This window comes from Mycteria americana, chromosome 17 (assembly GCF_035582795.1).
Source record: "Mycteria americana isolate JAX WOST 10 ecotype Jacksonville Zoo and Gardens chromosome 17, USCA_MyAme_1.0, whole genome shotgun sequence".
In the NCBI taxonomy this organism is placed as follows: domain Eukaryota; kingdom Metazoa; phylum Chordata; class Aves; order Ciconiiformes; family Ciconiidae; genus Mycteria; species Mycteria americana.
In genome coordinates this window covers 7,824,854-7,836,649 of record NC_134381.1, presented here as the reverse complement: position 1 = coordinate 7,836,649, position 11,796 = coordinate 7,824,854, and the positions used below count along the sequence as shown (strand labels likewise).

Genomic DNA, 11,796 nt, shown 5'->3' with positions numbered 1-11,796 from the left:
GCCGTGAGTGGGAACTGCGTGACTGGTCCCAGTGCTGTGTGTTGCCCAGTTTGGGGATCTGGGAAGAGGCTTGACACGACAGCAATAACTTTTGTCTCCCTAATTGGGCAAACCCTATATCAGGTGTTCAGCCCCAGGCTTGCTTTGCTGTCCCCCTTACCCAGGAGGTGCCCCGAGTGTTGGGCTGGATCGCTGCGTGGGCTGGTGACGTGCAGGAAAAGGGGCTGGAGCCGTGCCCTGCTGTCACTGAGCCCTCGGCCGCCAGCTCTGCTGTGGGTGGGGGACTGCGCCGCTCGCCTCCCGCTGCCTGCAAGATTTGCTTTAAAGAATATCCAGTGCCACCTAATCCCTTCCAGAGGGAGGAGGAGGGGAAACAAGCTGTTCCCTTGCTAGGAAAAAGAAAATAATAGTAGTAATAATAATCACAGTCCTCTTTTGATTAGTCAGAAAAGGCCAACTTCCATAAAAATAAATAACCAGAGCCGCAGCAAAGACCTGGGGAAGGCTGGGATCTGACTTGTGCAGTTAAAGCACTCAGGGTCAGTCCTTGCTGATCTGTTCACAGCCCTGGGGAAGACAAACCCAAGGTGTTTCGCCTGAACAAGGGTGATGCCGGGTTTTGTTCTCAGGTGTTACCGGGATGGGAGCAGAGCCACGGCCGAGCTGCTAGGGTCTGTGCAGGGCAGAGGCAGAGCAGGGGACAGCAAGCAGCAGCCAGGAGGGAGGTTTCCCCCTTGCCTCTTAGAGAGGCCCCCGGGCTGTGTCTCAGCTCTTTTCTTTCCTTTCTCCTCCCCGTTCTCCTGTTTGTCCTTCCAGCCCTGCTGAACCTCCAAGTCCTCGGGGGTTTGTTTGGACGGGGCCGCCGCAGGGCGAGGCGGTGGGTGTCCGGCAGCTGCCGTCTCCCGGCACGGTTGACACCAGAAGCAAACCGTGCTCATCACCGCAGTCCTGGCTGGGCTGCGGGAGGGTGTTGTGGTGGTACCCGCGGAGGTGATGCTGGCTCAGGAAGGCAAGCGGGGCCCTGGGCTGGGAAGGGAAGGGGCTGTGAGCAGGAGGACGGCAGCCCATCCTCGTGTCTGGGAAGGGGCTGGCTCTGCCCAGGGACCATCTGGCCAGGAGGAGCAGAGGTCTTCCCACAGCTCCCTGCCTTGCTCCCGGGTTTGACAGGGAATATGTCTCCTCCGTGTCTGGGCTCTGATCAGCTCATCCCCACCTCCTCCTGGCATCGCTGCTACAACAGCAGGACTCGTTTTAGTGTCTTTTCTTGGCCAATTCCTCCATGCTTTCCCAAAATTATACCCAGAGAGCAGCTGAAATAGGGTTTCCAGCAGGCTCCTTGCCATGTTCATCCCTCCCTTGCTTGGGGACGTAGCCCTTAAGCTATGGGCTGTTCCCCATGGAGGTGCAAAAAGCAGGTAGGAGAAAGCCCCTTGCGCTGGTGCCTGTTATGGGGATAATGGGGTGCTGAAAGCCCTCGGGGTGACTCTTTTCTGGGTACAACAGGCTGTGCATCCCCCTTATGCTCCAGCAAAGCTGGGGTTGGAAACAGCTCAGGTGCCCCGGCCCTGCTGAGCCGGTGCCTGGCCTGGGCTCTGGCATGGGAAGGGGGCAGCGAGGGATGCTGGCGGTGGCCAGCATTCAGCACACAGGTCATTTCGTGTGACGTGGTGATGGGAACCAGCTACTGGACCCGGAGCCTCTGCTCTTATCCCCATTCCTGGCCATCACAGAGAGGGGGAGGAGGTTGGGGTAAGCTGGGTGACCAGAGCCCAGAGCTCCTGCTCCACCTCCCTCCTCAGAGACCGATCCTGCCTGGGAGCAGTCACCCTCCAAAAAACCTGGGCACTTGGTGTTGAAAATTTCTGATGGAGAAGCTTTTGGCAAACCTTGGCCTGAGGAAATCGGTGTGTTTGGTGGGGCTGTTGCCAAGGCGGACGCAGGGGCATCTCCTGCTCCATAGACCTGACCCCAGGGGCAGGAGATGGGGCTTAAAACACAGCCCTCTTTCTTTTCCAAAGTCAGTTTTCAACCAGGTCTATCCCAGCGTGTGTCTGCGCTAACGAGCTGTGACTGAGCATCCTAAAACTTCCCAGCCACTTCTCAGCTTGCATGGAAGAGCAACACAGGCATCTCGGCCTTTGCTTCAGGGAAGAAATTGCTTAAAATTTTCTCTTGGCTTTGTGAACATTCAAACATCCCAGGGCACAGGAATGGGGAAGCAAGGGAAGCTCTTATCAAGGCTTCATCTCTGCCTCTCAAACCTCCAGACACAGGGGGAAAAGGCAACTAAGCCTCATGCCTGGGTCACTCTCCAGCCTAGATCTGTCCCCACCGACCAGGGCACGACCTGAGAGTCCCCCCCATTGAAGCACGGGGATGGAGCTCTGTGCTGCAGAAACCAGCTCTTGCATCGCAAGGGAACAAAAGAAGGAGAGGCAGAGGCGGTGGGAGGGCAAGGACAGCCTGCTGCTTTGGAGACCAGTTTCCCTCCTTTGAAGGATAGTACCTGGGCGAGGAGAGACACAGCCTACGCTCACGGCGTGATCGGATCCTGTTTCGGTAGCAGTGTGGGTGGTGGCAGGTGATGCTGTGACAGCCAGGCAGGCGCACGTTCAGATGGAGCGCAGGGTTTGGCCCCGTCAGCGTCAATGTCTCCTTGCATGCCCACAGCAGCCCCTCTGGCCTGACCACGGTGCGATTAAGCAGGTGCTGCGGGCACAGCACGTGGGTGCAGGGGGTGCTCGGGCCGCTCCCCCCCGGTCCCCTTTGGATGCAATTACGGAGAGGGGCGAAGCCACGAACCCTCCCATCCTGGGAGTTTCTCCTCTGGTAACCACCTGGTTACTGTGTAACGTGGCCACATCTGGGGCCGTGCCGAGCTGGCGCCGCACCAGCTTTGAGCTTTTCACAGCTTTGCAGGGTCTTTGTTTTGCTTTGTTTATTTAAAAGCTCTAACCCTCAAGCTGTCATCCATCACAGCAAAGGCGTCCCAGTCACGGAGGGCAAGCTTTGCGAGTGCAGCATCCCAAGGGAAGGACACCGGGTGCCAAATCCCGCTGCCTGCACATGATCTGACTCCTTTGGGGGCTGCATCTACCCTGTCCGATGGAGGAGAGGGCCAGCTCCACCCTGGGCTGGATGCTCTGTCTAGAAGGAATGGGAGATGGCAGGGAAGCCTGGTGGGAAGGAACAACCTTATCTCCCTTTTCAGGGCCCACTGCAACGACATGGAGAATATCTTTCCCTTCCTCTTCCTTGGAGCCATCTACTCCCTGCTGGATCCCAGTCCCGCAGTGGCCAGGATCCATTTCTTCATCTTCTGCGCGGGGCGCATCATCCACACCATCGCCTACCTCCTGCGGTTGAAGGCACCCACGCGCTCCGTGGCCTACAGCGTGGCACAGCTGCCCTGCTTCTCCATGGCTCTGCAGATCCTCCTCGCCACCACCCCGTACTGGTAACACCCAGCGAGACCAACCATCCAAACCTCCTCGTCCTGCGCTCTGCTGGTTTCCCCGGCTGGACCGGGTGGTGCGTGTGCGAGTGTGAGTGTGCGTGCGTGTGTGTGCACGTGGTATGTTGCCAGGAAGGCTGCCTGCGCCCCAGGGATGTGCAATGCAGCCTTGGTAAAGTCCCCATGCTATTGAAATTGGGCAGGGAAGTCACCAGAGGGAAGGGGCACGTCTCCCCTCGGAGCGGGAAGGGGATGCGGAGGCAGGTTTCTCTTGCTCCTGCTAAGGGTGGGAGGGGGAAGGCACCTGGGCTACCCCTCAAGGAAGGTGTTCATTGAAGGAAAGAAGGTTTTCTGGCCCAGCCACATTCGGGACTGGGAAGTGGAAGATGTGCCCTTTCCCCTTGGTCACGAATACCCCGTGAATCAGGAAGGGAAAGCCACGAGGGTCCCATGAAGTCTCTTGGTCGGCAGAGGTGGGTGGGAGCAGAGGGGGGTTATAAAACAGCTGCCCTCCTCCTGCCTGGCCCTGTGGGTCTGCAGGGAGGGGGGTCCCTTAGTTTCCCTCTCCCACGAGGAGGAGGACAGGAGGCAGGTGCCTGCCAGGCAATGTAATATGGAAGTCGAAATCTCAGGGGTGACGTTGTGAACCCACCGAAGCGTTCAGTGCTCCCAGCGCCGCCTCATCTCATGCCACGGGACGCAGCTCCCTGCCGGGGAGCCTCGCTGCAGGCAGGAGCCTGCCTGTCCCAGCAAGGATGTCCCTCGGCCAACGTTCGGCAGCTCCTGGCCAGCAGCAGCTGTGGCTTTTCCATCTCAGTCTCGCCATGGCAAGATGCAGCAGCGACGTGCCTGGAGCAGCCGGCAGGAATCGCTTACCCTGGAGAGACGTGGACCCTCGCACAAAGCTCTAGAACTTCTGGAAAGACTGAGATGCTCACACAAAGCAGGGGGTTTGCAGTTTGCAGACAGCTTTCTCCAAGGGCGGTATCTGCATTCCCATGCCACTGATGCCTGAAAACTCTCCCAGGGCAGCAGACCGCATTTCTCCCCCTCTGTTTGCAGCCTTTCTCTGGCTGCAGAATGGCCGTTGCTATTTGGGGAATGTGCCGTGACCACTTTGGGGGTGTTTTGTTTCAGCTCTTTCCTGCTGTCCACTGCTGCTGAGCCGTGCGCAGCCTGGATTAGCTGGTGTTAGCAGAAAGCTCTGGAAACGAGCAGAGTGGCTTTGAACCGCCGGGCAGGAGGAGAATACCACTGCTCTGCGGTGTCGCCTGAAAGCCGTCATATTGGAGAGGAGAGGCTGGGACCAGGGTATCGCAGGATGACAAACCCTCGTGAGCTCCTCTGCCGTGCAGCTGTCTCAAAGTGCCGAGGGCTGGTCCAGGCAAGGGCAGCACGTGATGGAGCACCCCAATGGAGGACAAGGCAGGAGGAAGGGTCTGCTGTTCAGTGCCTGCTCCCTCCTCTGAGGGCAACACAGAGTTTTACTGAGATCACAGGGGGAAACCAGAATGAGCAGAAAATAAATTCCCCTTCCATCTGCTTAAGCACTGAAGCTGTTCCCTTAACCCCGCTGTCCTCGGAGATGCTCTTACTGAGACCTCACCGAGTGCCTGCGTGCACAAAGCACGGGGTGAAACACCAGCTCAGACCGATGCTCGGAGCCCTTGCCCAGCTTGGGTAGCAGCTTCTGTACCAGCAACTCCTGACCCCAGTGCAGATGTGGCCTTAGGCTGAGCTCTTTGGTGAGGTTTGGATGGAGCGCTCTGCTCTCCCGCGGGGGATGCAGGGCCCACCGCGTGTGGAAGGTGGGCAGGACTGCAGGTTCAGCATTTTGCTCTTGGCCACTTCTCATTTACACAGCCTCAACAGATGTCTGAGTAATACATACCCCTCTTAACAAGCCTTTTCTGCCTCACATGGCGCACAGGGTCTCGAACCCCTGTACATTTCTCTGCTGCTGCACATGCATCCTGGTGGCAGGAAGCAAATATTCCCAATAAAAACAAATCATTGTGCTCTGATACATCCTTCCTTCGGGAGCGGCAGATGCAGCTGGGTAGCAGCTGGGTCCAGCCCCAGCAGGATGGCTCCCCAGCTGCAAAGCGCTTTGCTAAACCCTGCTGCAGAGCCTGGAGTGCCCTAGGACTCCTAAAGAGATGTCCCTTTCCTCTGGACTCACCTGCCCTGCAGAGGAAGCTCTTTTCCAGGTGTGCATTATTTGTGCTGGTCCTTTAAATTCAGCGGAGCTGGGGCTTGCAAAGCAGCTCTGCTTAATTGTCCTTCTTGGAGTAGCAGGTTGCTACAAAGCTTGGGGTTCACCCGAACCTCCTCTGGCCCAGCTCCCCCAAAGCAGGCTAGCGGTATGAGATGCTTTGTCCCACCAAGCTTTCTTCACGCCCTGCCTGCGCTCAGCCAGGTGCTTCTTGCCTGTGGAGCCAACCTGGTGCTTAAATCCTGGAGGGCTGGAGAAGTTCAGGTAAGGTGTGGTTACTCTCATTTCTGTGCTTATGACTTGCAAAGGAGCTGCCTGTATTTTTCAAGCTCAGCAGCCCCCTCTTTTTGACAGTAGGTTGCTGGGAAGCAAATGCCTCATTTCCCTGATTTTCCCCTATTTTCTTAAACTGTTGGTGTTTGGGAGGTGTTGCCCCATTGGTGTCTGCATTAGCTGGTTGAGATGGACAAAATGGCTCCACTTGGTAATTTTTTCTTTCCCTCATGCTTTTTGCTTTCAAAAAAGAAAGGCAGTGGCTTTATAAAATGGACTGTCTCCAATACATGTTGCTGTGGTTAGAGACGTAGCTGGGAGTGAGATTTTTGATGTGGAAAGGAAGAAATGGGGCTGCAGAACCCCCCAGCCCCCAGAGCTGCCAGCTCCTTCAGCCTCTTCTAAACTGCCTGTTTGGTGCCTGGGGCTGATGCCCTGCTCAGGGAAGCCAAGGTTACATGCAGAGCTCTGCTTTCTTCTTTTTTATTGAAAAAAAAATAAACCCTGCTGTACTGGCTGCAGGGAAAAGCTTGGGAATGTGAACTCTCCTGGCTCCAAAAAACCAAACAGAAAAATCCCACAAGGCAAACTTCAGAGAGGCCCAACCATCGCGCTTATTTTGAAATGCTGCGGAGGTTTGTGGGAGGCAGGACAGAGCCTGGCTCTCAGCTGCCTGGTCAGCCCAAGCCCCATCAGGGCTCACCCAGGACCGAGGCGGTCGGAGCCACTGGCTCTCCTCTGGGCACAGCCGGTGGTGGTCGCTGCAAGTGATGAGCTAAAGCATCCCCTGCCTTTTCCCAAAATAATATCCTAAAGCCCAGAGCTCCCAGATTGCTGCTCTGGCATCGGTGCGGGGGAAGGATGTGCCCAGGATCTCCCGCAGCTTCAGGAGAGCGGGGACGGTGGTTGCAGCTACCAGTCTCTGGGTTCTGTTGTGTGCGTTGTATGTGCCAACAATTTGGTTTTCACACCTGGCTCAAACCTGAAATGGTAACACTGCGAAACCCACCTGGGACTGCAGAACAACAGAGTTTGCTGCTTAAATATTTGAATATGATTCACACTGCCAGTACGTGTCTTCCCTCCACCCTGCTGAGCCCAAGGTGTCTGGAGGTGGGGGAAAAGCAAGCAAAGACCCAGCGCAAGTCACCTCCCCTCCCACACACTTCCAGCCAGTTCAGCCCCAGGATCCCTCCTAGCCCCGAGCTTTGGACTTACCCCTTCCTTACCTGCCTGCGTCGCTTCCCGGGTCTCCTCTTCATCCAGGCCTTCCCCCTTGTGGGGTCTGGGACAAAGATCCCCCCCGAGCATCTCTCCTGTGACACAGGTCACTCTGCCTTCTCCCCCCTCCCAAAATCTGCCATTTCCTCTAGCAGACGTGGGGCTCTTCCACCTCGAGCTGTAGGGGTTTGCCACGCAAACCGCCTTGTTCCTCTTGAGGAACTGGGATCCCCTTGGCTTGAAGGGAGAGCGAGAAGAGGCAGCTCTACAGGTACGGCCATCCCTGAGGTTAGTCCCCGGGGAAAGGTAGCGGTGTGTCCCTGCTCCTCGCTGGCATACGCGAGGGTGAAGTTGACACAAGGAAAACTTTATCCACTGGGATTTTTCCTACCCGGCTCCGGAGCTGAGCTGTGAGATGTCCCCTGTTTGCGATGTGGGTGCCACGCAGGTGCCAGCCCCAGGGAAGAGGGAGCCGGAGGCGGGGGGGGGTGGTCCCTGGCCCCGTGTGGGGAGGGGTGTGGAGCAGAGCAGCACGGTGAGGGGCTTCGCTCCGCACCCCCGACCCCGCCGGGCGACCGGGGGCTGCGCTGCGCCGCGCTCCCCTGCGTGGGGCTGCAGCACCCTCGTGTGGCTGCGAGCACCCGCGGCGGGGGGACCCTGCTGCCCCCGAAGCCAGGGCTGCCCTCTGCCTGGTGCCACGGAGCCCCTCGCCCACGGAGCCCCTCGCCCGGGTGGCTGGCTGGCCAGGGAGCTGTGGGCAGGCCCCGGGGGTGGGGGCTGGAGGTGCTTGGGGCGGAGGGAGCGGTGGGTGGGTGGATGCTGGGTGCCGTTCCCGGGGGAGTGGGCTGAGGAGGAGGCTCCTGTGCCCGTCCGCCCCTCTGGAGCCGGCAGACGCGATGCTCTGCCTCGCTGGGGACCACGCTGCGTGTCTGCATCCAATAACTCTTCCTTGGCCGTGTAACACCCACTACAAAGGGAACCTTTGCTTCCTCCCTCCTTCCCAAATCGTTACCGAGCGTTACACCCCCAGCAGCTAGCTACCATCCAGCTTCTTGAAAGCTTCTCTGCTGCCTTAGGTTGCTTCCTTTTGGCGTTTGGAAAGAAGCAGCAGCGAGCAAAATATCGGCTGCAGGGAGGAGATGCTCCTTCCAAACGAAGCGTGGAGTTTGGGGTGACCATCGCATCCCCCAGGACAGGAGGGGCTCAGCTGCTGGGAGATGACGGGTTGCTGTCGTATGTACATATGTTTCTGCAGGTCGTAGGTGGTGTCAGCAGGACTTGGAAGGTCTCCAGACCTTCCCGTTGCCACCAGAGGGAGAAGGGCTCAGCGCAAGGGTAGCGGGAGAGGAGGATGCGGTAAGCGCTAGATGTCTACAGTTCCTTCTGGATGGGGATAACCAGGCTGGCATCTGCGCGAGCTGGAAAATGTGAGCTCTGTTTTGTCTCGCTGCTGTGGCAGCCGATGCTGATGACAATATAAAATTGTTCTCATTAAAATATTGCAGGGGCAAACTTCAACTTTTCATCCGTCAGAAAGCCGTGCGTAAGTGTTGGGCTGCGGGGTCAGAAACAAGGAAAGGGGACACGGGGGGGTCCTCCCCTCAGCTGAGACTTGCCCTTTGGGAGTCGGCTGGTTGCAAACCAACTGCTTCGAGAAAGGAAACACAATTTGCAAATAATGTTCTTGCAACCTTCCCCCCCACCTGAAGCTGCGGTGTATGGAGGGAGACCAGCTCTCCTGCAGAAATCAGTTCTGAAGATGGATGTGTCTGTCACAGACTGCTTCCTAGGAGGAAAAATGCCCCCGTGCTGGAAGAGGAGAGGTAGCACAATGCCTTTGAGCTCCTCTTAATTGGCAGCCTGCCCCTCGGCACATCCCTCCCCTGTGGAGTGCAGACCCTGCCAGGTGAGCTGCAGCTCTCCATGCTTGTCTGTCTCCTGGTTTGCAGACCCCTCAGAAGTAGTCCGTCAGCTCCTGGGAGCCGGCAGACCATGGGTTGAGACCTTCTGCTCTAGCAGGAGCTGAACTGAAGCCGGGACGGTTCAGGCAGGAAATAAGTGACATATTTCCAGCAGTTAACAGTAATGAGTCACTGGAAGAATCTGCCCTGGGATCTGCAAGCTCTTCACTTCCAAGGGTCTTTTGACTCAGGGCTGGATGCCCTCCAAAGGGACGCTCTGCACTGGCCGCATGCTGAGGACATGGGGATGTTGCTTGGGTGATATTCTCTGCCTGGGGCTAGGCAGGAGGTTAGATAAATGACCATAATGATCTACAAGTCACTTATTGAATGAATAAATAAGTGGTTATAAAGCAGCAGCGGAGCAGTACGATACAGATGGTTGAGCTGCTGGCGTGTGGGACCGTGGCTGCTGGAGTGGGCCGGTATGGCTTTGTGGGCTGCACATCCCACAGATCCGACCTGTAAATCGTGCGGGGGGTGCCCTGAGTCCCAGCGGTCAGTTGTGGTTCTGGGCACCAGCATGGCTCCGGGTGCTGGTAAGATGTCTGTGCCCATCCGTGGAGTTGCCCACTGCCCCCGCGATGGCACAAGGAGCTCTGTGGCTGCATTGTGGAGGATTCGTGCTCCTTTCAAGCCTTTCATTGTGTGGCCACCCCCTGGTTTTCCTCTCCAAGAACTGAAAACAGGGTGGGAAGACGTGAAAGCTCAAGCAGTTAGTGGGCTTGGGGTGATGTCCAGCACAAGGACTTGCTCCCCTTCTACTGGGTGCTGCACTGAAGTGCTGGGATGAAACGGGGTGAGCCTGTTGCCTCTGAGGAAAGCTGGGATGTGTTGCTGTAGGGGTCCTTCCTCAACCTTGCAGTCCCATGGGGTCCAAGTGTCACAAAGGCCACTGGTGATGGGGGTCACAGGGATTGCTGCTGGGAGGGAGCTGATCCTGTGGGCTGTCACGGAACTGAGCTCCTCTGGGTGCGTGGGAGAGAGCTGCGGTCCCCCTGGCTGGGGGGGATTGGGGATGGCTGGGGGAGGAGGAGGAGGAGGTGGCACAGGCATCCTGTGAGCAATTCCACGGGAGCTGGCTTGGGAGGAGTCTGCCGCAATTCAGCAGATTAAGGCAGGTAAAAGAAACAAGGCCAACCCAGGGTATCCCTTCTCCACCCAGCCCTCCCTGCTCCTGGAAGTCAGCAGTTTTCTGCACAGGCGGTTGAATCCCTGCCATGTTGCACTGACACAGACCCACCCACCATTAACTTTCTAGCTCTCTCTGAATATACTTTATACCTTTGATCTCCACAATGTCTTGGGGCGATGAATTTCAGGCTGTAGTTGTGCTGCGGGTTGCTACGACAGCCGTGAGGACACTTTCTGCCTTGTTTTCTAATCCTTTCCTAGCAATTCCTGCCACTTGACTTGCTGCTTTTCAGTCTGAGTGTCTGCTGGGCGGTTTCCCCTGGGCACATCTTCACGCCTCTCGGCATTGCATTACCTCTGCTGCTTTATAGCTCAGCACCGTGAGTTCCTGGAGCTGTTTTTGGCTTTGGCTGCCCTGGACTATTTGGTATCGCCTTTGCCTGGCCACCGCTTCCCCCTGCTTTTGGGTGCTCTGTGCCTATTCTGCACCGGTGGGCCTTTGCTCCCTGGGAAGCACTCTGCAACCTAAGAGCTGATGGTTTATTCCTACCCTTTTGTTTCTTATCTTTTAGCTAGTTGTCTGTGCAGAATCTGACCCTTCTCCTTGCTGTCTCTTAGCTCATTTTCTGTAGACCTGGAGGAGAAAACCCCCAGGGACCCACGTGCTGGTCTGGTCCCTGCGTGCGTGCTCCCCTGCAGCAGGCTGGTCGGGGGCTCTCCCCAGGAGCCATCCTGCTCGCAGCATCCCCTACCAATCCCGGCTTCTTGCAGATCTGCTCAACTGTGAGGCTCTGCCAAGCCCCCAGCGAGGCTGGGCTGCTCTTCAGCTCCCACATCTCCTCACCCCTCGGCCTGGCTCTCTGCCCGTGTGCCCCATCAGTGCCCAGCCTGCAGCTCACCAGGTTAATGCCCTCCTTGGTGCACAGGATGGAGCCTGGAAGAGTTGGATCTGGTGCTGATTTGGGCTCCCAGCGCTTGTGCTGCCCAGCCCTTGCCAAGTCTGTGCACTTGACAGAGCAGCAGCTGAGTGCCTGGATAGGCCTGCAGTGGTGGTGTAGGAGACAATCTCCTTTTTTTCTCCAGTGCCACCAATTCTCTGAGCAGGTCCGGACCTCTACATCGCCTGTTTCCAGCTCCCAGGGCTGTGTGATAACTTTCTGGTGGTCTCTGCTGGCACCGTTGATGAGCACTCATCCCAGGAGGATAGGACATCTGTAACAGATGCTCATCCCTGATGTCTGTGGAGCATCAATTAATATTTACAGGTTTCCACCCCCATTTACGATGCTGGTTTTGACCTGATAACCTAGCAGCAAGGGGCTCTGCTGCCTGCTCCTGGCTGCATCCCATCTCAGCCCATTCCCTTGCTGCTGGGGGGAAATGGGGGTGCTGCTCCCAAGGCCATGGGCATGAACTGGGGCCAGCGTTAATGTGAGCTGCTGCTTTGTGGGGAATTTGCAAGCTGACCGGGGCAAACCCTGTAAGTTCTGCCACTCCCAGTGGGATTTTGAAGGGGAAAAGCAAACCGACCCCTCTTC

The 11,796-nt window shown here is 57.2% G+C and overlaps 1 protein-coding gene across 1 annotated transcript; it reads left to right on the top strand.

Annotated features, from left to right (window-relative positions):
• The first annotated feature begins 1,752 nt into the window (after nt 1-1,752).
• Nucleotides 1,753-5,478, top strand: LOC142418214 (prostaglandin E synthase-like). Its single transcript, XM_075519758.1, has one exon. It carries the CDS (start codon nt 3,228-3,230, stop codon nt 3,459-3,461), a length of 234 nt encoding a protein of 77 aa, XP_075375873.1. The 5' UTR covers nt 1,753-3,227; the 3' UTR covers nt 3,462-5,478.
• The last annotated feature ends 6,318 nt before the right edge of the window (nt 5,479-11,796 follow it).

What these genes read in the sequence shown, in the direction of transcription:
- LOC142418214 (XM_075519758.1), top strand. Translation starts at nt 3,228, where the DNA reads ATGGAGAATATCTTTCCCTTCCTCTTCCTTGGAGCCATCTACTCCCTG.